Raw genomic sequence first — 24,985 nt, 5'->3', positions numbered from 1 at the left:
ACCCAGACTTTCTCCTCTGGAGTGTAAAATGGTTTGACTTGATGAAGACATACAAGTGGAAACATGCGATTATGGAGGGTAGGACTACTTATCGACGGCAATTTAGGGTTGGTCCGACTTATGTACCTCCGGAGGGGGGGACTTGGCGCGAGCTCAACAGGTTGTAGATCATTCCCGCTTATTTCAAAGAGAGGAAAAAGGTCTACAAAAGTGGACGCATGTAGCACGGCTTTGGTGGACTGTTTAGTATCTGGGCTTGGGTAGCGCGAAGTGGTTTCTGGTATTTGTTGGGGTGTTTGACTGGGACATTGCGGGTGGGGGACGGTTTGATTACGGGCTACAACCTGAATCAAGTGAGTCGACAGGCAGCAGTGCATAGCTTCATAGCTCTTTTCAAATGATGCAAGATTTAATTTCCTGGTGGGGTTTACAGGAAGGTTGCTAGTGCCATTAAAGGGGAAAACGCCTCGAGCTCCTGCGGTGTTGGTAAGATAGTCTGTTGTATGGAATTATATAATTAGTACTCCAGAAATGAGAATCGGGTACAGTAAATGGGAGCACTGCGTACATATAACAATGACAGGTTCCGTCTTTAGATTATGTGTGATATATATGTACGTTATCCCTTCCTCTCCTGTTTTTAATGATGGCCCGGGGGGTTAATTCCTAGTGTGGTTGGTGTGCCAAAAAGGGTTAGGGTGGTTGTGGCAACATCATATCATTGACTTTCAATAAAATTTACACGCGGAGCAGCAACACAACAGAGGTGAATTAGATAGTGTATTGTGTATAGATGTGATAAAGGTGTAGGTCTCAGACTTCTGGCAGATTTTCGTCGCCATCAACATTAAAGATTTTATGAAACCAGTAATGTAACGCAATTTCAGCGGGGGAAAAAATCGTTTAATATCAATATTGCAGTATAACAAAGTAGTAAAGATCTCTATGAAGGTAAATCATAGAATCTAAATTTTTAGCTAGATTTGACCTGTCAGCAATATTCATGGAGTAGCACCAGGATTTTGCCCACAAATTGCAATTCCAATGGCAATAAAGCCGATCACTCATCCTTCAGGCACATGATGATATCTGAGAAGGCCATGGATTTCGGTATATAGGTAACAGTGTGTCTAGACTCTCGTTCCTAGCCAGAACTCACCCGCCAGCAAAACTCCATACGCGGTGACTGTTTTCGAATTGAGCCCAGGCAATCTAACGGTCATATTAGACTATCGATCACCACTATGCCATGGACGCGGAAGATATTTGGAGAATCTCTCTCATTAGCGTATCCTGTTCAGGAAGTCATTAAACATTAACTTGCGAATTTTATAGCATCTCTAAATACATATTCTGGGGACTATTAATTAAAACCAGATAATTGATTACCCGGACGCTTTTACAGCCAATTCAAGACGCTGATACATGAGAGAGATTCTCCAAATGTCTTATGGGTCTAAGACATACTGTACAATACACATGATTTCTATCAATATAGCCCCAAATATGTCCCTTATTCATTCTCCCCGATGGCCTTACTTCGGCACCCAGGATATTCCAGGACCACCCCGACGAGCTTTTCCCGCTCGCTTTTGCGTACAACCTTACTAACAGATCTCTCCACATTTGATGCTTGCTCTGAAGATATTCCCAAGTAACTTTGTTGGCATATGTCTAGGTAGGGATGTGGGAAAATGTGTCGTGGCTGGCATGTCTTCGTACCAGCTATAAAAAGATCTAGAAGCGCCTGAGTGGCATATTTCTGAACGGTACAACCCGTCTAAGAGCATTGACGGATTGTAATTCTAGGTAGTGATGGCACCTGTATTAGCCATTCCCGGATGGCACGGTGTAGTGTAGAGGCTAAAAACGCAACAGCCTTCCCCGCGTGTGGCCGAGTGATATTTCATGATTCATCACTGCCGCTTTTCGGGGGCTACTTAGTTGTGGATTCATTCTGTTCGGTGGGGGTAGAGCTAGTGGATAGCGGTGCTGTGGAGGAGAGTCGTGGGTCTTCTCTAAGCTGTATGTTCTACGACGGGAGGGGGGAGGCTTGGTTAAGAAGGAGGGAAGGGCAGGCGGGGTGGGGTGTGGAGGCTGGGGTCAGGGCTATCATAACCGAGGGCGCTGGCAATCGTGAACGTGTTGTAAGTCATGTACCAGGCCGGAAGCCCGGTAGTCTTCGCTATCCCAATAAAAGGCAACTGAGCCTTGTTGCCTATCTCGAGACATTCCTCCACCACGAATACGACCGGCCTCGCCGAGTCTTGTCGTGTCTCGGGACAACATCTCGAGACACCTCACCTCATTTACACCACCCGAAAGGCGGCGTTTTTATCTAGAAAATTAATCATGTTACTCCACCCGGATTGATGCTTCCCGGAGGTGGCACCAAGCCTCTTCCACTCGGCGAAGGCTTGGCGCATTTTACAGTACGATGCCAGTCGTGAGCGTCAGGCGCGGCGTCGCCACGCCCCCCGAACCATCACGGGTACCAGCACAGCAACCACAATTGATCCTTTGGAGAGCTGAATTTTTGTATAGTTGTTAAATAGTAGATAAATAACAATGATTTGACATTTAATATCTTGTGTACCAACCCGCCGTGAAAAGGTTGTGGAAATCTGGCGGCGCGCGCGGCGTTGCGACGCCGCGCCTGACGCTCACGACTGGCATCGTACTGTACATACAAGAAATACAGTATACATTTTACATGGTCAATAACTTTTCAGCTAGACCTTAAATTGGAAATATATCTGATGGGAGTCTTCATCGTTACTATATCTACTGTTCTACCAAACGGGCCTTTGTTATTTTTTCTGGCTATGGTTGAAAAGTGATCGAAGATTGATAGTGGTTGAGTGCGCACTATGTAGTGCGATCGATATATCGCTGACGCTAGCCTTGGGCCTAGCTCTGTAGAATGATTGAGCATCGTGGAGTGCGTAGTACATGACTGCTTCACAGCTCACTTGATTTTTGCTCGTCTTTCTGCTCTAGAAGTACTCACCTCTCCCTTTGCGTTGCCGGTTTCATCTAGACGAATGTCAGAAGCTGCGCCACAGATTCCTCATCACTGATGGTCACTACACCACCTGCCACCCGCCACGCGAGTGACAGTCATCCTCTAGCTCTGGAAACACATGCTTTGTTCTTTCACCGACTTGACAGCCTGCTATTGCTCTGTAAGTGGTTGACGTGCAATACGAGGTGTGGGTGCATTTGCGAATAAATGTGCAAAAACGATAGGCGATCAAAAAGGTGTAGAAAAATCACATCAAGCGGAGCACCATACGCCCTTTGCTAAGAGATGTGAAAGGGAGCCAACCATAGCCTCCTCCTCCGCGACGCCTCCCAAAGGATATCAAAACCTTTAATGTCCGCCCACCGCTCCCTCCAACCGTTACCTTCAGGGAGAGCTCCCATCTCAAAATCAGCGACATACAATACACACATACACATCAAGATCCACAATGCACTTCCTAAACCTCCTCCCCATTGCCTTCCTCTGCATGCTCACGCGGCTTGCCGTCGCTACCCCCGCCCCACTCAGGGGCAACCTCGAGAAGCGGCAATGCAACCTAAACGGCTGCGAGTGCCTTCTCGGCAACCACCCGAGCCAGTACTGCTGGGATGCGAGTATGTCACTAAGGGGGGTAGTGACCCTAGTGTTTGACTACAGGGGATGGATATATGAGTGCGGTAAGTTGTCTCCTTTGATCAGTTTTGTGGGTGCTCATCCAGTAGACATAACGTAGGACTGCCAGAGACGTGAAGGCCTGCTGAGAAATGACTGTGAGCAAGCTCGAATGTGTACGATAAATGGTATAAAGACAACCTGACTCACATGTGTGGTGCGCCGGCTTTCCGTTGTGGTCACTTTATGAGGGCTGCATAAAGTGTGACACGAGAAGCCTGTACTTGCGGGAGACCCGATAACGTGGAGATCCGTGTAACCGTTTTAGTTTGAGGGCCAGAATATTTTTCCGTTTTATCGCAATGGGCCGCACAGCCATCAACTTCGGCGCCGTCGTCTTTATTTGGGACTTCGAATTTCCGGCGCACCGATAGGTCAAGAGTTGCGGATTCGAGGGAGGGAATTCCGATGCAAAATCTAACTCCGGCTGGAACTTCGGTGAGGCGTGGAGTTTCGCTGGGGCGTGGAGTCGCAAGCCATAGTAATAGCGCCTCCAGGCAAAGACGGAGAAGTTGTGGTATGAGCTGGTTATGCCTTGGCTTCGGCAGCAATAGCGAACCAGGAGAACATCCTGAACCACACCCGGGCGAGCATTTGCACAACACTCGGCAAGATATTGGTGATGAAGATGAGGAGCCAATCTTAGTGCCAGATGAGGGGCCACTTCCTAATCCTGCGCTGGATCCTGCGCAGAACCCTTCGGCGAATATTGCGAGGCAGCTTCTTGTAAAGAGCGGCGAGATTGAGGAGATCTCGGGGCCCCCCACAGATGCGCCAGGGCAAAGCAGTAATGGTGGTAGACTGCCGGAAATTCTTGAAGAAGTACCAGCAGATGATGGCGGAACTCATCAGCTACAAGTCTCATTGGTTTCACCAATGTTCAGTTTCTCTATGCCTTGCTGTCTCATGGTGGTCCATACTTGATGTTTCAGGAGGCTTCAGGGGAGGGTATTCACATCGCTCTGCCGATGAAAAACACTGAAGAAAACCAGAGCCAAAATATTATTGTCCTGCAGTTCGCTCGACAGGTAAGGCCGCCCACTTTCACTAATACGTAAAATCACGCTATCTCTAACTCACAGGGGATATTTCATACTGGGCATTACTAAGCGTTTTCCGCGTTTCTTCTATCAGGGCGAAATGCGAGATATTGCTCATTTTGCATGGCTTTCTTTACCTCGAGGGGATCTCCGATACAAACTTCCACCCTCGTGGTTATATTCTGCAGGGAGTTTCTGGATTCGTTGACGACCGGTCTAGCAATGCAGCGAGACGATACGGGCCAATCAGAATCGTCTTGCTAAGTAATGTATCTTAATACCTTTTATTTGCGCGGCGGACCACAGCTTCTTTTCACTGATCTAATGAGCGTGATAAGTGCATTTATGTTGTACACAGTTATACAAAGACTTAACGAGCTGGATTGCAAAGGGGTCAGTGGTCAGTTGAGGTGTCTAAGTAGAGATGCCAACTTTATGAAATGAATGAATATGGAAACACGGCAGCGTGTCGCCATCCAGCTCTCCACCACAGACTCCACTGAAGAACGACCTCACATAACTCCACAGGGCACGCGTTGATTGTGTGATAGTTTCCTGTAAGAAATGAGGAATAACAGATTCTTTTCACATGTTACATAGAGTCGCATACCTATTATATATAATCAACGCATTGAGCTTAGTAAAACTGTTAGCAATCAGGCTCTGAATTGTTACGCTTATAATAGTCTCATTTCCCCATGAAGAGCTTCAACAGATATTAGCAATCTATCTGGTTATGGTCCACAGTTATATTTCAATCCATCGACCGAATTGAAAGTCTGATGTCAACTCCTGGCAAACGTGTTCTTCAGTTTATACTATAGGACATGTTGTACTACGGGTAAGAGCTTAATTGCTCAATTTATTTTACTGAGAGATTGTTTCGAGCATTTTGCCACGCGTATATACACCACTCTTATAGGGGTCCAACAGATCTAGCTTTGAAGAGCTTTGCAGCCTCGAAATGAGATCTGTGGGTTGTTACGTCAATGGCTTAAAGATAATTCACCCAATCGTCTAGGCTCTACACAAAAAGTGCTTGGCTGGCGCGTCGTTATCATATACGCCTGCACTGATGCTTAGCTAAACCATTCAATCTTCGAATACCGAGCATTTGAGCTCAAAGACGATGTTAAGATCTCAATACAATATTACTACACTCGTTACATCGGTTCAGTTCGCATTCTAATATACATCATACTCCAAGACCCTATTGTTTAAGGACCGACGGAGAGTAGAAACCACCCTAGGAAATCCTTGAAATTTAGTGAGCGTCCTATTATCGCACTTGCGATCACTTACAATATATAGAGTAAATTTTACCCAAGTTAGCCGCGAGTGTGCAAAAGCAGCATACTCCTCAAAAAGTCGATTGAGTTTTGTGTTCGCGGAGCACAATCTCTCATTAGAAAACAGTGCCCACTACTTACACACCACACAACAGTGTATCACAGACAAGTTGAGTAATTGTGAATATCGAGATGGATATAAAATAAAAAAAGGAAGGTCTCGTATGTCTCCACTATCACAAATTTTCTAGTAGCCGCGACTCCGAATCTGAGAATACTGGATATATACTCTGGTCTATCGTCGATATTCTGTCACAGCTTACGCACATAGCCTACTATTTTAAGACATTGGTTCACCTCTACGCGGTATGTTCCTAATGTGCTTAGATTAGTAGCTCTTCTAAAAACGTGGCGCCTTTTGTAGCAGGTGCTGTGCTGCGCTCAGAGCTGTGTTATATTAGTAAGAGCACATAGAATCTTCTTCACGTCAGATCAATTAGGAGTAAAGGACGTGTCTTGGAGATTTTTCTCTGTGTTGGGTTTTCTGAGTGGTGCGCGCATGGGTGTCACGAATACTACGTGATCACTGTATGATATGCGCAGGCAAAAGTTATTATATTCGAGCAAGTACCTTGTAGAATATCTTCGTCTCAGGCCCAGCCTACATCCATTAAATATTGTGTGGAAATCATAGTCCCACACCTTGCTACAGTGACCGCCTGCTCGCAATGAGCCTCTACACAAACCCCCACCCACCAGTAGCCCCAGAGCCTCGCTTACTTTCCTGAATTCTTATCAAATTTTATATAACTACACAATTTTGAGCTAGGCTGCTTCTTACATCTATCTCGTTCATATCTGTCACGGACGTCATTCGATTTGCATCTCAATTTACCTAACATTTTCATTTCTTCGAGTCTTTCCTCGCTTCACTCGCGGTCGGCTCACTCAATACGCTGCCGCGGTCTGCATGCGACTCTTCACTGGCCGCCGCGCCACCGCTCGGCAACTCGTCAACGGAAGAGTCGCCGCGCACTCGGTTCTGCTCTCCCCGCGCTCCGTACTTCGATCCCAGTCTCAACAACACAGCCAATGCCTCTCACTAGGTTCACTCTTACGAGTCGAAACCTGAACCAGCCTCACGACTCGTGCACATTCCACTTCCCGTCCATCCGTTCCTCCCCCACAATCGCCAGCCAAAACACACTGCACAGTCTGTTTCGAGTTATCCCTCGCCCGCTCTGCAACTCGGCGGGGCCCTCAGCGGCAGAGAGTATCTCCTAGTCTGAGAGCATGTGCATAGCGCAACAGCCGCCCCTTCTCTCTTTCCATGCCCACCGCACTGTTACCCCCCCCCATTTTGTGTTGGGCCCTGTTTCTTCTTGGGGGCTTGTCTGTTGCGAGCGGGGTGGCGGTGGTGTCGGGGCAACTTGGTGCGCTGTAGAGGCCGCGGCGGCGCTCTCAGCCGTCCTTTTTTGCTCCCGTGAGGACGCGAGTTGCCGCTTTCCTCGCCAGGGCTGGTGGCGCCTTGATGGTAGCAGTTTTGAGTCTACCTGGATACATTGTTCGTGATCTCTTCTCTCTACTTTTGGTTTTATGGTTGGAGCTAGAATAGTAATGACGAGAACTTAATGAATTGGGTTTATGGATACGTAGAGTGCCGGTGGCCCTGAAGGCCCAGGAATAAAACTCACGCCATAGCATGTGGTCACTGCATTACAGTCGGTGCACTCTTCATTCGTGTGAGTCATGTAGAGACCGTCCCTCGACGCCAACATTATATACACGAGGAGGCGTCATAATAATCAATCGTGGTCACCAACAACGATGCGAGTGGACAAAGTTGACATCTTCGCACCTCTCACGCCGTCCCTAGGCTAGCTACGCTCTCGGATATCTCCACGCCCTCTCCGCTGCTCCCATACCGCCGCCCCAGTCCGCTTGAACTACTACGGTTCGCGGAGTCAGGCATCACGACCAGCTACTCGAGCATGCCTCGCCTATGCTTTCGGTGCAGCGTTGCAGAGGCAAGTGGTGTACCGGGCGGATTGCCGTCTTCGGCAGAGAAGTTCATGAGCGACACCATGCGTCAACCACGCGCTCGAATCAACTAGCCATGTTCGTGCAGCGGGTTTGCACAGCGCCTAGCTCGAGTCGAAACATGCCGCACTGCTCCGTGCCCTTGCGCAGGTAGGATGATGGAACGTTGCGCATCGCCCCTTTCCTTCCCCTGCTCGCCAGCTCGCCTGTGATGATGGACAGCGTGGTGCGAGGAAAGCCCACGTTCCGGCACGCATGCTGGCTCGCTTGGTAAGGTGTAGGCGCAAGTGAGGTTGCGTGAGAGGCACGCGTGAAGGGTTGTTGGCTTCGTACGTCTGCAGGGCCGAAAGGTTGCGCTACGTGGATAGCTTGTCTAGTGGAGAGGCGACGGCCACGCAGAGAACTCTCGCGTGGGAGGTGTAGTACGCGAAAGTGATAAAAGCCAGAGCGGAATGGCGAGCGTTGCGCGCCGCGAGGCTCTTTGCGCGCGTTGAAGTATGCGATTGCGCCGCCGGCGGCGAGGATGGATGCGGCGCCGGCGTATGCGGCGACCTTGCCCCAGCCGCCCCAGAGGCCGGCTGCGGCGGCTGCTGCTGCTGCGGGCGGGGGAGCTGGGGGTTCTCTGTAGGACTGAGAATGGGAGCGCGAGCGCGAGCCTGATGAGGAGCGGGAGGAGCGGCTCTGGGAGGAGGGGCCGGGTCGGCGCCCCGCGGCGTCGGCCTCTTTGTTTTTTTGCACTACGTTTGCGCCTTCGGAGGCGGCGCGGGATGCGAGGAGGCCGGATGCGAGGGTGGAGATCTGCGAGATTGTAGTTGATGCGGACCGAAGCTTGGTGTCGGTTCCGTACGCAAACATGGCAGGGGAGAGGCCAAGATATGGGGTGTCGAATGCGAGGATGCCTTGGATGCGGGGGAACATGAAACCAACTCCTTTGCGCTGTTTGCGGCCGTTGGGTAGGGTGATAATGTCATCATCGAGGATGGAAAGCAGGGTATCAGCTGCTACAATCCCGCCCATGGAGTGGGCTACGAGGATTGTACGGACGCTGGGCTCGAAAATTGGAGAGGGATTGCCAGCGGCGACCTCGAGGTCGAATACGCGGTTCTGTAACCTATGAGCCTGTCAGAGATATTGTATGCCTGGGGGTGGGGGATAACATGAGGGAGCCGTACCATTCCCGGAAATTTGCGACGCAGCTGGGTAGGTCTCCGCGAGTTTCGTATTGCGGGTAAACGACCGTCTTCACGCTGAGGTTGGGAAATGCGTTACTCACGAGAGCTCTGAGGTCCTATGCATATGAATCGCGCATCAGAATCTTTATACATTCATTCCATCGTAAACTGGTGGGGGAAAGAGAACTTACTCCTGGGAAGCCATCGAACGTATCATCGGTTCCCTATGATATCCACCCAATCGATTAGCCCAGTGCCTCAGACATCGGAAACTTGGGGGGAGAAAGCTTGATCGTAAAATACGCACCTTGAAGCCATGGATGAAACAGAGCAGCAAAGACCTTCTTCTCATGGTTGATTGATAGATAACGTGATATTATTTTTTTTGCTTGGTTGAGGATTCTGCGAGTGTGATCCCGTGAGGAGGCGTCAAAGTACAAAGCAGGTCAAGGTCAGTCAGTCCGCCAGCTTGCCACGCCCGAGAGGAGCTGTGGGAAAACAGAGGTAAACTCAGGGCCAGGGTTGCCAGCCATACTTAGGGCCCTTTCGCACTCTCTTTAGGGTTAGCGGGCAGAACACGTCGGCCCCTGCAGCGCTAGTGCCCCAAATTCCAATGCCCGAGACGTCTTGGTCTCCGCGATAACCGAAAATCATCTTCGATTCGGCAAAAGATGCCGATACGATTTAGTTAGCCCAGGCGAGCACCTCTCGAGTGATGGACCATGTCTCACAGACTTGTTTGGAGGTTCCCATCTAGCATCTTGGGGAAGATGATTATGTATCTATAATAATACTAGTAATTAACGGAAAAGGTATACTTGATGCAGAGCAACACATAATGCAAAATGACCTACGATCCAAATTGACAGTTCAAAACATCAGGCTCTTTTAGAAGAGTTTATCTTCTTTCACGAAATAAAGTCCGGCCTACATCATATGAGTGTCGTTCTAGGAAAACCGCCCGCACAGCCAAATCCTTATTCCGAAGAACTACACAATCAATAAGCTCCAAATTTTCCTAAAGCTCAGAGAACCTTAGCAAGAGCCCTGATTCTTCGCTCATTGGTTCCATCAATTGGAGCCTGTGGAGTGCCGTAGCGAACTAGTAAGGCCTTATTGCGTTGCCATACATGTACCTTTTGCTAGATCGGCACCCATATGATAGATATCTTAGTTACAAGTAACGACTCCCGGAATCTTGCCGTCTTCCGTTTGTTTTGCCAGCAGAACTCTAATAATACATGGGTTCGTCAATGGGTACTCCTAACAGTGCTGAATTTTGTGTTGATAGGTTACTATCAACGGCTCAAAAAGGCCCTCTAGTTCAGAATTTTAGTAATAGTTCGTCAACGGATTCTTCTAAAAGAGTACGAAGTTTTGAACTGTGTCATTTTGGGCCGCAGAAGTATGTCATTTTACATTATGTGTTACTCTGTATTAAGCGTATAGGAAAGGGTATCATTTTAGACCTTCTCCGATTAATTAATTGTTTTTAACGATACTTCTAGTGGTGCTCGCAACCAATGATAATCTTAAAGGGCAGGGGAAAAAAGAACTCGCCAATCAGACCAAGCGGTATACAATTACATTTCCTCCCCAGCCTTGACGGAAAATCTTTCCACTGACTTTGTAGTGCCCATCAATCAGCTCCTCGCAACGCCTTATAAGCTCGAAAATTTGTTTCCCTACATCGCCACAAACAGCCTGCCAACCAAAGTAGTGATCACAGACACCAATAGAAGCACTTCTTATTCCTCCAATCCTAGTGCATCTATTAACCTGGAGGGGAGCTACTCTACAGATTCTGTTTAGGCCATCGTTGTTGAAGTATTCGGCTATTCTAAAGACATCAACTGACAATGGGGAAAGCCTGTTTGTTGTGCAGACGAATTCCAAAAAGGTGACAGGTATAGTCTCCTTTTGCTTGGTAGAAGACTCACTGTCGAGAGTTCCGTCTATAGAAGAGTCTTCTATATGACCATTGGTATCTTCAATATCGCTGTCTATGTCGCTGTCCATGTCCTCTTCACTTTCATAATTGTAGTTATTTGTTCCATGAAGTTGGCCTTCCCCTGATTCGTAAATGCTATCCTCAGAGTCGACGACAGGCCCATCCTTTTCATGAACTTGGCCTTCTTCTGTCTCAAATATGTTGGTTTCCCATGATTCTGTATTATCCCTTCTCTTCCTTTGAAAGCATTCACTTTGCAGACCCTGGTAATAGTCTTCATAGGTCTTCTGCAACTGGAGCTCGTTTTCCTCACAATCGCTGCAATCTGCTTGAGCAGCCTCATCATTCTCTTCAGCTGTAGCAGTCGGTATGTATTTCTGTGACAGATTTTTCTTCCTATAGTCGTTGTATATCTTCTCTGCGCACTGATCCTCATCGAGATCCGTCAACAGTCCATCACGCCAGTCCTCACCTGCTACAGCATGGCATTCACAGTCTCTCTCGTTAATGAGCCCTTTCTCTGTATAACCGTTACAGCAATCCTTCTCATGATCTACCATCTTAGAATGGCCAGCCTTTCTCTCATCTTCTTTTTCTTCGCTCCGTTTTGACCGAAATTGTACCCTCTTTCGAGATTCGTGGCTATGAAAAGCATTTCTCTCTTGGAGGTGCTTCCTCTTAAGCTCATGGTCGTCCTTGAAGGGAAATCCATTGTCTCTTTTTGAGAAGTAACCGTAGTGTGCCTGCATGTTACCAGACGCATCGTATCCCATTCGAAAATCCCGTTGGAAATCATCGCTTACGTCCTCATCATCATCAACCCTCTTTTTTATATGCATCGTACTTCTCTTTGCACGATACTTAGCATTATAGGAGCCATCTTTCTTCAGAGGAAAGTTAGATACAGCGGGATTGCCGGTTACTGTCTCCATCTCCGGATTCCGAGGATAAAGACGGGGATGAGCCAATGCTGTTGCCGTCGTCATGAAAAGGTAGATGAGAACCAGGATTAAGATTCTCATTTTAACAGATTGATATAAGCCTTGTAGGCTTAATATTAGCTTTTTGTACAGCGTTAAAAAAAAAGATAGGATAGACCTTGCGGGGGTAGAAAAAGCTGCCGAAATAGTTGTTCGTGAGAATATTTGGTGAGTACAATTTATGTTTGTAAGTGATGGATGAGATATGGGGTAAGAGAATGGAGGAATGGATTAGGTTCTTATATAAAACCAAGATGTATATAGAGCGGACACATAGACCGATTCAAAAAGCGCATGGTATGTAGGTTTCTGAGGACAACTGTGTATGACGTGTTGCAATTTATACGAGTGACGTTACATGAAACAATCTGACATTGCGGCCATGTGTCAAAAATCTAATCTAATCTTGAATTTGATAGAATTAGGTTTTTGGATATGAGCCACACACGCCAGGAGCGAACTAAGGGACAGTTTGGCAAGGTTGGACTCTTATAGGTAGAGTACATGTAGGTTATATGTCGGAACTCAATGTCAACTACTATATGACTTGCTTTGGTATTATTACAGCAAAGAAGTTAAAGGTCAAGTTGATATAATGTAAGTAGAAGCAAACAGTTTTGATATCATTACCATTAACGTTGATCATGGACTGATATATATATATAGGTCAAAAAAAAGAGGCTACACAAAGAAATACTGTCCTTACAAAAGAAATCTAAAGAGTGTACACATCCTTCAGAGCGGGATGGAAATTATGCCATCCATTTACTCCATCACAGCCTTTTCCGCCGATACTTCGCCAGCGGTCTTCGGCACTGTCGGTTTAATCTGAACTGTCCAAGCAGGTCAGTGCAAACCGCGAACTTTCCTCCAAGTGTACTTACACTTCTGCATCATTCTCACTACAAAACTATTTTGGTCCCTTTTATTCTCCTCATTGTCAATTTTCTTTTGTAGGTCTTTATCTGGTGCAGGCCTCCTCGTTGTGTCTGTAGTCGTATTTCCATCCACTATAGCCTGTTCCTTTCTCTCGTCGTGGTGGGCCATAGTTTCCGGTAGGGCTTTATTTGCTGCATCTCGCGCGGCACGCTTTGTTTTCTTCTTGCCTTTGCGGAAGTTTCCGTATGCCTCTAGACCAACAAGTATCGCATATGATTTCGAGATTGAGACATGGGACATGTCTACACCCGCCTCCTTAAGTGACTTTACGAATTTGCGGAAATTCTATTCAGAATTAGTAGGAATCCATAAGTGTATAGGAAGAATTAACCAACAGTAGCTGGCGGTCTATAATGTCCGGATAACGGACTCAGGCTATAGCACCATCAGCAAAACATATATAATCGACTTAAATCAGTGAACCTATACCTTTTCAACCTCCCATCTTTAATCTTGATCAAACCCGCCGCACTTACTCTTGCCCCGTGCAGAAAGCTGCTATGCTGGAAAGCACCGCTTTGTTTGATCCCTACATAGAGCCTAAACGAGTTATCGGCCACAAAAATCCAAGTGTTCTTTTTCGTCGTTTTACGGAGCAATCTATTCAGAACTGTGGAGGCTGATACATGGAAAATCTTTTTCGGTCCGCTATGTTCCTGCATCTCTGGATTAATATATCGGTCCGCCCTCTCACTCTGACCCGAGTCACTCGACGAGGATGATGATGATGATGATGATGAGGATGACGATGAACTGCTAGACCCCGGGCGGCGTGCAGAAATATGGTGATTATAATGGCACCCCCCAGGTGTAGTAGGTGCATTTTCTTCTAACGGGACAATGCCATGTTTCGAATCCTGGTATTTCTCAGAGGTGTCGATACGTTCCCCATTTTTGGCCCAGCAGAGACGACCTTCCTGGTCGAACTTGACCAGATATGCTGCTCGCTCTTCTCGCGAGAGGTAACGGACTCGCTCTTTGTCTAGTTGCTCCCGAGGGCAGGCAGAGAGGTCAATATTTTTTCCGGAACCGTAATCAAGCCAGTAAAAGAAGTTTTCGTGCGTGGGCTGGGTCTGCCAGTATGCGTGATAGGCACGGAGGTTGGAGCCATAACGATGCTAGAGTGGATCAATGATATATATGCTTAGATTTCTGCATTTCTAGGGAAATACCTTTACTAAGGTCGAGTTAGTTAAGTAAAGAGGCATAGGTGAGGATAGAGGGCTTACAGTCAACCATTTCAAGGAAATACCTTCGAATCAGTGTTAACAGTTTTCTAACTCAGCAAGGAAACGATAATTCATACTGCATATCCATAGCTTTTGAGTACTCAATTCGCTCCCTTCGCTTCTGCAGCCTTTTTTGCCTCCTTTCCTCTCTTCTCTCCTCTCGAGCTTGGCTGTTCTCATCTCCATTATCACTATCGCTATCCGAGGATAGCTCATCGTCATGTTGCGCCTGTTGCCTCCTATCAATATCATTTCCTCAATGTATATATATTTAGTAACGGACCTGCTTTGCAAATAATACTGCTTTATCCCATTTCTCCTTCGATTGCGAAACCCTCCGTTTCTCACTTCCCCCTGGTCTCCCGCCGTTCTCCTCAACCGGGAGGAGTTGCGCGGGAGGCCGAGCATCGCGGGAAACTGGACGCGCGACTTGACGGTAATGCGCTTCTTTTAGCGCCTATAAATTTTAGCGTCTAACCATGCGAAGAGTGACTAGAGGAGCTACCTCATTCCATCGTTGAGTTGGTGTAAGTTGATGGCCCTTCAAATGCCGTCTTTCGCGATGGCCTCTGTAATGGCGCTGATGGTCATCAGAAGGACCAGCGTTAGAATCCATCTCAATGTTCCAAATTTAGCCCAACGGCCTTTTCTCGAAAGCTCGCCGAAGCGGACTTTAAAGGCGATTCTAGAATTTTTTTTTAATATTCCAAGAGTAAAAACGAACCTGTATCTCCACCGCAGCTCTCTCCCGTTCTTCTGCTGACGACTCTGCCCGCACTATTGGAGCAACCGTCACCATAGCTGATTCTTGTACTCGCGCAATAGGGTGTTAATAAATACGAGGATAGCTGCAATAAGAAAATTGAACAGATACGTGGTCCTCTAGAAACTATTGGAACAAAGAGCGGAGTCTTTTCGAGGGCTGAGTTCTTCCTTGTTGATTAGTTTGTTGAATCTGGGATAGCCGGATATCGAGCAACCAAGATGCTTGCGCGTCATCTAACAGACAACTTGTCGGAGAGAACCTTGGCAGATATAATCCTCTTGGCAGGGTCTGTCAGTTATTTAGGAGTTGGGTATATGTGTGCCCGGAAAGGGTGGGTGGTCCGGAATCACAGGTTAAATACGGTATTTTATGGGCTATCATAACGTTGTGTGCTCGGTTGTGGTAAATGTCCGGGAACCCTGGTTGTTGAACGGTGATCAAATGGCACAGCCAGGACTGACTGTATCTTCTTAATCATAGAATGTCACTCATACTCAGACGTACCGTTGGGTATGCGGGATGGATGGGGTGACCATAGACTTGGCTCTTGGTGGAATCACATTTAGCTACCCTAATAACGTTCAAGCTTTACATATGTCTACGCCCAACCATCAATAGGCGCAAATCCTACATACCGTAGCCCAAATCCTACAAAACTGGAATTAGTGAGATCTGAAAAAGACCTGAGCCCTCGAGTGATTCATTGTGCAATGCATCCAGAATCCGGACAGTTGTGGCGCACGGAGTTCAACGCCACAGTAGAATAATTGTGCCAAGAGGCTCCAAGACATGCCGCGTTGTCGGAGCTACGCGCCACATTCGGAACTGTTCTCCTCGCCATCCTGTATCGATAAACCTCTTTCTCAACCCCAACCCATCTACCACCCATACCCCCATCACCTCATACTCATCTCCTCTGCATCTTACACTTGAAAGAACCTTAGCCGAGATATGAATCGGGGTGGTAAACTCGCTCCCGAAGTCCAGAGAGTTCTGTTCGTGAAGAACTTGAGGTTCGTAAAGCTCTCGCTGTCCTCCCCGACCAATCTTCCTCCTCGCTGACACAAAGACAACAGCTACAACGTTTCTTCTGAGGAACTATTTGACCTCTTCGGAAAGTTCGGTCCAATCCGGTATGTGTTCTGTCTTGTTTTCAGATTCATTCATATGCTGACAGAGCGCGTCAAAGTCAAATTCGCCAAGGAATAGCAAACAACACCAAGGGAACCGCGTTTGTAGTTTACGAAGATGTTATGGACGCGAAGACAGCGTGCGACAAATTAAACGGTTTCAATTTCCAGAATCGTTACCTTGTTGGTAAGTCATTGTCATAATCCTCCCTTCTCGCGCGACGAGCGATACATAAGGAATTCCTCTGACACTGGGTGGGAATGAACAGTATTATACCATCAGCCTGAGAAGATGGCGCGTGCAGAGAACGATCTAGCGAAACGCCAGGAAAGTTTAGAAAAGCTTAAGAAACAACACGGAATCGATTAAGGTGGCTTTGGTCTGCGATGAGTCGATGCGCTCCGGGAAACAGGGTTATCGGTACAACGCAGCAACGTAAAGAAAATAACTCATTTCGATAATACTATACCTTATGTTTTCGCTTGGCATACCTGGGAAAAGGGAAAGGAAACGGAAAGGGAAAAGGGCTGTACGTCTATGGGGTGTATCTGCAGGGCTACGATTACGGGAAGGGATTTGAAGGCGTTGATTCTGATTCTTTCCGTTCTCAAATTTGTTTTTTTTATCTGCTTTTTTTTCCCACTCAATTATCTCTACTTTTGCTTTGGATTGTTCTTGGTTTTATTCTATTACTTAACCTGCAAATACTACTATATGTTCTGGGGGGTGTACGGTTCAGTAGGTACAATTACTTAACCTAAAAACATGCACGTCTCCTTTCATTTGCTACTTTTTAGTGAGTCCCAGTGTTACCGATAAGTGCATCTAGTACTGGTGTAAACCAATGACCAGAGAACAGTGACTAATGTCAACCCCATTTGATCTAGTGACAGGATATACTTAAAAGTGATGATCACATCTGCGAGAAACTCATCTCCAGCAATTTTATCTGGTGACTTTTTGCTTCCTAGGAATAAGAAAATATTCACTGATGACATCTATCTACATCTCGATTACAAAAAGGAAAATAAAGGCACATATATATAAGATATGACTACATCATCTAACATGCTTCGGATTCCAGAAGGGGAGAAAAAGAAAGAAGAAAAAAACGAATCCCCTGCTCAGCTCATATGTGTTCTCTTAATGCCTTTCCACCAATCTCCACCAATGACCGGGGGGTGCTAGGGCCAAGGACTTATTGGATCAATGTCTCCATTGAGTAATATGTATGGAAGAAAGGAAGGATGAAGGAAGAAAGTACGAGCAAGGATCGAAGCAGGGGGTGAATTTCAATGGCCACGAAATATCTAGGTATTTATCCAGGGTGATCTCCTTCCCGAGATTCCATTGGTTACAAAGTGTACTTTCTCCTCTGTCTTAATCTCATACGGTGGATCCCGGTCTCTCTCGCTTGTGCTAAGCACTCATATGCAAGGTATCAAAGACATAGGGTACTCTACTTCAGAGGTTCCGGGGATCATTATTGCATGGTGGCAAGCACGATGGCACTTTAGCTGCATTATGTACACTGCTAGTAGATTATGGAGTACATGTAGGTATATGTACTTCCAGTCACAGCTCGAAGTTTAAGGTGGGAAGAGACTTCTTACTATTACATTACGCGGCCGTGGAAGAAAAAATAAATATGAGATTAGATTTATATGATTCTAGAATATGGCCTTAACAAAAGAAATGTCGAGACCGATTACAAAGAGTGGAGAAAATCAATCAAAATAAGAACTTTTTTATATCCCAGACTCACGCCGGAGCTATCAGTAATTACCGGACAGCATTGCCCATTCCCACGTCCCATAAGAAAACCATACCCAACCCAGACCCTGAAAGAAAAACCCGGTGCATGAAAACAAAAACGGGAAAAAACAAAAAAAACAGTATTTTTTCTATCCAGTTGGATGTGATGTGATGTGTGATATGTGGTGGTGTGGTGTTTGACGTTTCGTTCCTCGACCAATCATTACCCCCCATAGTACATGCCGCGGCGATCCATGCCACTGGCGAACCACCTATAAACCGCGCCCTGTGAGGCTGTCAGAATTGAACTGTGATCCTGCAAATCAAACCTCGATGGGTAAAAATGTTCCGTACCTTGCATATCTACAACCTCACATGGCTGTGATGCTGCGAGAGAGATTTCGTCCCAACTTCACCACCAAACGGAAACGACGGGTATCGTTGTTCTGTAGGTGATGGCGGAGGAGGAGGAGGAAATGGAGAGTCTTTGATGAAACGGCTAGGAATCTTGATTGACAACTGGTTTCCTCTGGGTGACATGATTGCGGTAGATGATATTTAGCTTTCGGGGATGAGAGGGAAAGGCAGACTATATATATATATATATATATGAGGATGGATATAATGAATAACTGGTTTAATTGATCGCCGAGGTAGTTGGACTAGTAGAAGATGCTAGGTAGCTAGGCAAGATACAGTCTGAGAGATCTGATGAGGACTCAAGAGAAAGGCAGGATGAGATCTTCAAGTAAGTATTATATGCACTTCGGAAAATCAAATCTTGGGTATCTTGGACCGCCTCCGGCGCCACAGACTTGACAGCGGGTAAAAACCATTGATTGACCGCCTATCTCTCTCATCTTCGCATCGTCATCACCTGAGAAGGCAGTAATCTACAGGTTTCCCCCCCTCAGCCCCAGCTCTACGCAGGGCACAGAAGCACAGAGGGACCCCCGACGAACAAAAACCGAACGCGTTGGCCTGATGAGCATGAGTATGCACCCAAGAGAAAAAAATCCGGCCTGGATCCACAATGGTGTGCATACCAAGAGTGATAATAAGTTTTGGAAGATTCTATTTTTGAAGGTACATAACTAGAGCTGGTCTAGTTATCGAGAATATCTGGCCTATTAACTGGCATCAGATCAGATTACAATCGTCTCGCAGTAGTAGAGCACTCGCAGCGAGCTCATCGTTAATTTTCCGCCTCCGGCCCCAGCTTAGAGGTATGTAGTTGCCCGGGTGTAGTTTCCGATGTAGCATCTGGGGTCTGTATTTTTCCTAGTGCATTCCCCTTGCTTCATTACTTCTAATAGGATATATGCATATCTCAGGGTCTCTTTTCCAAGTCTGAGATATGCATATACCCTATAAGAACTAATATGGCAACGATGGCTGAGAATTTCAGTTGTGTGATGGTGTTGAAAGTTAATGTAGCGGTAATGCTCAAGCACAAACAGTTCATCACTGATTTGCGGGAGCACAAGATTCGAGACAACGGGCATCGAGATGAGACGAAAAGGGGCAAGTAAGTGGCGTGGCAGGTTGAGATGGATGGGGAGAAGACCTCTCCACAGTTCCAAAAGCTCATAAGCCACCTGTAGTTGCTAGTAGTAAATTAGGAGTGACCTCTCATTGGTCAAAGTATATAATTTTTTTTTTCCAAGCTGCGCATAAAGAATGCTGCTGGGTGAGCGGTGATGTGCTGGATCAGGTATAGGTGATCAAGCAAGTGGCCTTGCTGGCGGAGACATGAGTGGTGCCGCGTGGAATCTGGGGAAAATCTAAAAGATATTCAGGCACAGATGAGAGTTACCTTCCATTACCCACTCGGTGGCCTGTATTCTAGAATTTCTTCAGCAAAAATATGGGAAGAATACTATGGATTTCTCTCGATATAGCTCCCCGATGTCGGGAGTCTACCAAGGTGTATGAACGATGTGAAGTTTGATGCTGCCATCGAGCAAATGGTCGTATTGTGCACAAAGGAACAAAAACGTCCACCAATCCACCTATTCATCCATCATCATCTATCTCGACATCTTGTTGTTGGCCTTCCGCTGAACGGGAGGCTTCGCAAGGCAACTAGGGAAAGGATGAAGAATTCGGTAACCCACTGGAAGAGATTTAGACGAGTCCCGAGTCCGAAGAGTCGAAGCATGAGCCGGGATTGGGGTTCGAGCCAGACGCCGTGTACAGGCTAAGCGGGCGTCAGCATCGGCAGTTTATGTACGTCAAAAGCCATCACGGCATCTGCGATACGTACATACATCTCGGCCTGAAATCCGCTTCAGGTTTTACACCAACCAAACAATGGAGTCACCCATCGCTTTCTCTCCTCCTCTCACAAGAGGCTTGATAACTCTCGGGGAAGCAACAGGATATGCGATACTAGGTTGCTCGCGCTGTGCTGACTGACTACGTGCCTTTAAAATATGCGTTGTCGAGCGTTTCACGATACACCAAAGCTGTCTCGCGTCCCACTGAGTCCAACTCTATTGAACATGCTAGTGACCGACCACAGCCTGTGACCAGTCATGAGTCCAGAATCCATGCGTTTCTCTTTCTCACCCCTGCGTGATTCACGGGTCCCAGGATTTCAGGATGATGCTGTGGAGCAGGTCCCCGAAGCAAGGTAGGGTATGTGCAGAACAGGAAAGGGCAAGGCTATATGTAGATATGCTCGCGTTTCTTTATCAGGGTCCTATCAAATCTGAAGATAGATAGGCACAGCAGTATGTATTTTATATTGATTTGTACTCTGGGACGTCCCATTACTATCCTCAACTTAATCTTACGGGGTTGGTATGTCGTGCGTAAATTTCTTATTTTGCTTTTCTCGATTGTTCTCTTGTTCTTCCTTTCTGACTTCCTTTTTTTTGCTTCTTTCATTCTGGTTTGTGCCCTTCCTCTTTCGCTTCATATTATGTCTGTTTCATTCCCAGGTAATGGAAACAGCCCGTCATTATCAATTTACAGCCTATCATCTATCTTTGGACTTGTGGACCCTCTTCCACTGAACCCCACGAATACCCCAAGTCCATAAGTGGTAAACACCCTCAAGGCATTATCATTCTCCCGCTCTCGTCCCGTACTGCTCCCGCTTTTTTTACAATTCACCCTGGAAGCAGGAGGAGTTGCAGAGACTGCCGACCATGTTCCAAAGAAACAACAAATAGAAATCCCTCCCTGAGTGATTACACCATGCGATTATGAGAGAAAAAAGTCGCAGGAAAAAAAACGCCGCCTACATGTACTGAGTGCTTCCAAGTAAATGTTTGCAGAAATTCGCCCAGATTGGAATTGTATGAGGTGACGGTGGTGTGCCCCACCAACAAGCAGTAAACAACCCCTCCAAGCTGCGGCAACGACCCCTCCTCAAATCCTGTCAGTTCCACGAACGGCTATCCCCCATTCTCTCCACTTCTTTCCCCTCCACCTCTCCCCTCCATCCATTCCTCTGTCCTTCATCATCGTCAAAGGTCGAATTCTTACGAGTTCTGACTTTGCCGCCACTCACATCACAATATTTCCCCCCAATCTGCTTAACTCCGTCGCCTAGAGCATCATGTATCTCAACACCTCGAGAAAGCCCCCCAGCCGTAAAGGTTCGTATCTGTTATCTTACTTATAAACATCCCCCTTGTAAACGGAGCCAATAATTAGATCGTGAATTGAATGCTCGCTCCCCTTAAAGAAAAAAAGAAATAAAAAAGAGGTTCTCAGAGATCTTTAGAGCAATCACTGATGACCATTTCATCGGATAGGCTCTATGCACGATGTGCCCAAAGATCTGATGGACCACATCAAGGAGCTGGAGAAAATCTTTACCATTGATACTCCTAAGCTTCATGAAATTGTCGATGTTTTTGTGGAGGAGCTCAAAAAAGGTGATGATTCCCCACATCTTGAGGCGCTGTGAATCATCTGTTAATAGTTGTCTTCCAGGTTTGGCAAAGGAGGGCTCAACAATTGTAAGGCATCTGCATAGCCCACGTTTCATTCATCACCCTGCAGCGTTACAAACACCCAATGGAAACTAATTCGTTCCTGTGCCTTCATACAGCCCATGAACCCTACATGGGTTATTGGATACCCTACTGGAGACGAAACAGGAACCTACCTTGCTCTTGATATGGGTGGAACAAATCTTCGTGTATGTGAGGTTGAGCTACCCGAAGAGAAGGGGCAGTACGACATCTACCAATCTAAGTACCGCCTGCCCGAAGAGATCAAGAACGGTACTGGTGAACAGCTGTTCGACTATATCGCAGAGTGCGTCAAGCAATTTTTGATTGCCAACCACGAGGGCCAGGATATCAGCGAGCTCAAGGAGCTGCATCTCGGTTTCACTTTCTCGTATCCATGTACACAAAACGCTATTGATCATGGTATCTTGCAACGTTGGACAAAGGGCTTTGATATCGATGGTGTTGAAGGCCATGACGTCGTGCCGATGTTTGAAGCAGCTTTGGAGAGAAAGGCAGGTGATCATGGTAGAGAATGTGTTAATCTAGATACTAACCTAAGCTCTTGCAGGGTGTTCCTATCAAAATTACCGCTTTGGTGAACGATACTACCGGAACTTTGATCGCTTCTGCCTACACCGACAATACTACAAAGATTGGATGCATCTTTGGAACAGGATGCAACGCTGCTTACATGGAGGAGGTCGGTTGTATTCCCAAACTTGCACACATGAACCTTGACCCTACCCTTCCTATTGCCATCAACTGTGAATGGGGTGCGTTCGACAACGAGCACCGCGTGCTTCCTCGCACTACCTACGACATCCATATCGACAAACACTCTCCTCGCCCTGGACAGCAAACCTTCGAGAAGATGGTCGCAGGTCTCTACTTGGGCGAGATCTTCCGTTTGGTTCTCGTTGACTTGTATGCCAACCCGGATGTTAGTCTTTTCAAAGATCAAGATATCAGCGCATTGCAGGTGGAATATTCCCTCGATGCGTCTTTCCTGGCTGAGATTGAAAGGTAAGTCTAAATTCCTGTCATACACGAGTAATCCTCTAATGATGCGATAGTGATCCATGGGAAAATCTGATGGAGACCCATGCGCTCTTCGAGAAGAAGCTCAAGATCGCCCCAACGGAACCCGAGCGCAAGCTTATCCGCCGTCTTGCTGAGTTGATCGGCACCCGCGCCGCGCGTCTATCTGCCTGTGGTGTTGGAGCTATTTGCAAGATGAAGGATATCAAGTCTTGCCACGTCGGTGCTGATGGCTCTGTATTCAACAAGTACCCTAACTTTCAGCAACGAGGAGCACATGCTCTCCGTGAAATCTTCGGCTGGGACAAATCTGTGAGGAAAGATCCTATCCAGATTGTTCCTTCTGAAGATGGAAGTGGTGTTGGCGCTGCTCTGATTGCCGCCTTGACCATGAAGCGTATCAGGAGAGGTATCCATGCGGGTGTGAACGTCAAGAGAAAGAACTCTCTTATTCCCCCAATCCCTTAAGCTATCCGAGTTGAGAACCTTCTTCAATGCGAGGATCATCTAGCTTTATTCGGGACATTCTTTTTTTCTTTCTTTCTTGCTATTGATGGGTTGTTTGGAATCTGCTCGGTACATGTTTGAAGGCCAGGATTGATCGCACATTCTTTCTATTTCTTTTCTCGAATGTCTTGCTTGGGGGTTGTGAGAGTGAGCCAATAGAAGGGCTGAATGAGAGATAAGATACCCGACCAACTGCAAGTTCTTACCAGCATTTTCCAGTTTTTCTAAACCAGGTTTTGTGTACTGCCCATGCATTTGACCATCCGTCTGAGCGCTTTATTCTAGTATTGCGACTACTTGAGTGGTGTTTCTTATTTCTGCCTGTGTAAACGCCTCAATAGACGACGAGCTCTCTTCGCTTCATGGAAACAATTAATGGTTGTGCAATCATTACCAATTTCAGAAAATAGTTTATGCATGAATCCGGGATGACGTAGGTGTCGCCTGAGGTGCACATGCCGGTTTGGACCAGGGTCAGCTAAGCCGTGATTGCGGCATCTCCCGAGAAACCATCCGAGTGAGAGATTATGATTTGCAGACCCAAGTGAGACCTGAACATACAGAGCGTTAAGTAATCCCGGTACGCGCCCTATCCTAGACATAAATACATAATAACCGATAAATTTTCTAACTAATCTACCAGATGGGATGAATCTCGTCAAATATTCCAACGGTCATGACGTCATAAAATCTTTCTTTGCGAACGTGCGCCTTCTGTCATAAAAAAAATATAATACCCCAATGCATACATGTATGACTCAAATATATTGAAGTGTATAGGAAACTAAATACTATGGGGCTGACTTTACGAAGTATATGCTCACGTGTGATGTTAAAACTGAGTGTTTGGCCACGGCATCCATTCAGCTGGGGGCTTATGCAGTGGAACAAACGTAGTTCAGCACGCACGGTACAAACCATGTATATGCAAATCTTACATGCAATCGGAGAAATAGAAGTCAGTAAAGAACCTTCCACTACAGTCGTGGCCGTGTTTCGATTTTCACTAATGTATCTACGGGAAGTATAGTACATGGGGCGGGAGAAAAATGTGGACGATAATATCATTGGCTTAGGTACATATTGACGAGTGATATGCCGTGATTGGGGATGCTCTTCCTCCCCGTGGAAAAGTGGCAATGAGAATGAGCATCGGACGGGAGATTTTTTTTTCCCCCTCGAAAAATGCCCCCCCCCCCCGGGGATGCTTCCGGCGCATGATCCTTGTTTCTAAAAGGACACGTGAGAAGGGGTTTTCTCAAACGTGATTGCCTGATAATTGTCTGCTAGAGCGGTAGCGATCTTTGTGGCAAGAAAGATTGATTCGAGGGCTTATGCCCCAATAGAATCCGTAATTACGGTTTACGTACTCCTATGGCCGGAATCATTCCGTATTCGTTGCGCTTACTCACTAGATTCGGCACAATGCGGAGTAGCTATATCGAATTCTCCCTTTTGAGGGATTATCATTGTCACTGGA

The 24,985-nt window shown here is 46.6% G+C and overlaps 6 protein-coding genes across 6 annotated transcripts; 3 read left to right on the top strand and 3 right to left on the bottom strand.

Moving 5' to 3' along the window:
* Positions 1-3,473: 3,473 nt before the first annotated feature.
* On the top strand, positions 3,474-4,621 carry LAJ45_00186 (uncharacterized protein; the record flags this gene model as incomplete). The annotated part of the gene is made up of 2 exons (XM_046109788.1): positions 3,474-3,639; positions 3,978-4,621. 2 exons carry the CDS (start codon positions 3,474-3,476, stop codon positions 4,619-4,621), a joined length of 810 nt encoding a protein of 269 aa, XP_045976481.1.
* A 3,511-nt stretch (positions 4,622-8,132) lies between these two features.
* LAJ45_00185 (uncharacterized protein) lies at positions 8,133-9,590 on the bottom strand (the record flags this gene model as incomplete). Its single annotated transcript, XM_046109787.1, has 4 exons — positions 8,133-9,177; positions 9,239-9,354; positions 9,430-9,462; positions 9,546-9,590. The coding sequence occupies 4 exons, from the start codon at positions 9,588-9,590 to the stop codon at positions 8,133-8,135; spliced, it is 1,239 nt and encodes a 412-aa protein (XP_045976480.1).
* Positions 9,591-10,801: 1,211 nt separating this feature from the next.
* LAJ45_00184 (uncharacterized protein) lies at positions 10,802-12,211 on the bottom strand (the record flags this gene model as incomplete). Its single annotated transcript, XM_046109786.1, has 1 exon — positions 10,802-12,211. The coding sequence occupies one exon, from the start codon at positions 12,209-12,211 to the stop codon at positions 10,802-10,804; it is 1,410 nt and encodes a 469-aa protein (XP_045976479.1).
* A 723-nt stretch (positions 12,212-12,934) lies between these two features.
* On the bottom strand, positions 12,935-15,136 carry LAJ45_00183 (uncharacterized protein; the record flags this gene model as incomplete). The annotated part of the gene is made up of 10 exons (XM_046109785.1): positions 12,935-13,002; positions 13,054-13,393; positions 13,444-13,483; positions 13,538-14,226; positions 14,281-14,285; positions 14,338-14,360; positions 14,415-14,566; positions 14,621-14,794; positions 14,843-14,917; positions 15,062-15,136. 10 exons carry the CDS (start codon positions 15,134-15,136, stop codon positions 12,935-12,937), a joined length of 1,641 nt encoding a protein of 546 aa, XP_045976478.1.
* A 918-nt stretch (positions 15,137-16,054) lies between these two features.
* Positions 16,055-16,603, top strand: LAJ45_00182 (uncharacterized protein; the record flags this gene model as incomplete). The annotated part of the gene is made up of 4 exons (XM_046109784.1): positions 16,055-16,116; positions 16,180-16,236; positions 16,293-16,420; positions 16,503-16,603. 4 exons carry the CDS (start codon positions 16,055-16,057, stop codon positions 16,601-16,603), a joined length of 348 nt encoding a protein of 115 aa, XP_045976477.1.
* Positions 16,604-21,557: 4,954 nt separating this feature from the next.
* On the top strand, positions 21,558-23,466 carry LAJ45_00181 (uncharacterized protein; the record flags this gene model as incomplete). The annotated part of the gene is made up of 6 exons (XM_046109783.1): positions 21,558-21,597; positions 21,757-21,879; positions 21,938-21,963; positions 22,056-22,472; positions 22,529-22,983; positions 23,034-23,466. 6 exons carry the CDS (start codon positions 21,558-21,560, stop codon positions 23,464-23,466), a joined length of 1,494 nt encoding a protein of 497 aa, XP_045976476.1.
* Between the last annotated feature and the right edge of the window lie 1,519 nt (positions 23,467-24,985).

Source organism: Morchella importuna (genome assembly GCF_003444635.1).
Source record: "Morchella importuna strain M04M26 chromosome Unknown Morimp01GS001, whole genome shotgun sequence".
NCBI lineage: Eukaryota > Fungi > Ascomycota > Pezizomycetes > Pezizales > Morchellaceae > Morchella > Morchella importuna.
Note: the sequence above shows the minus strand (reverse complement) of the source record. Positions and strands in the feature narration are given on the sequence as shown.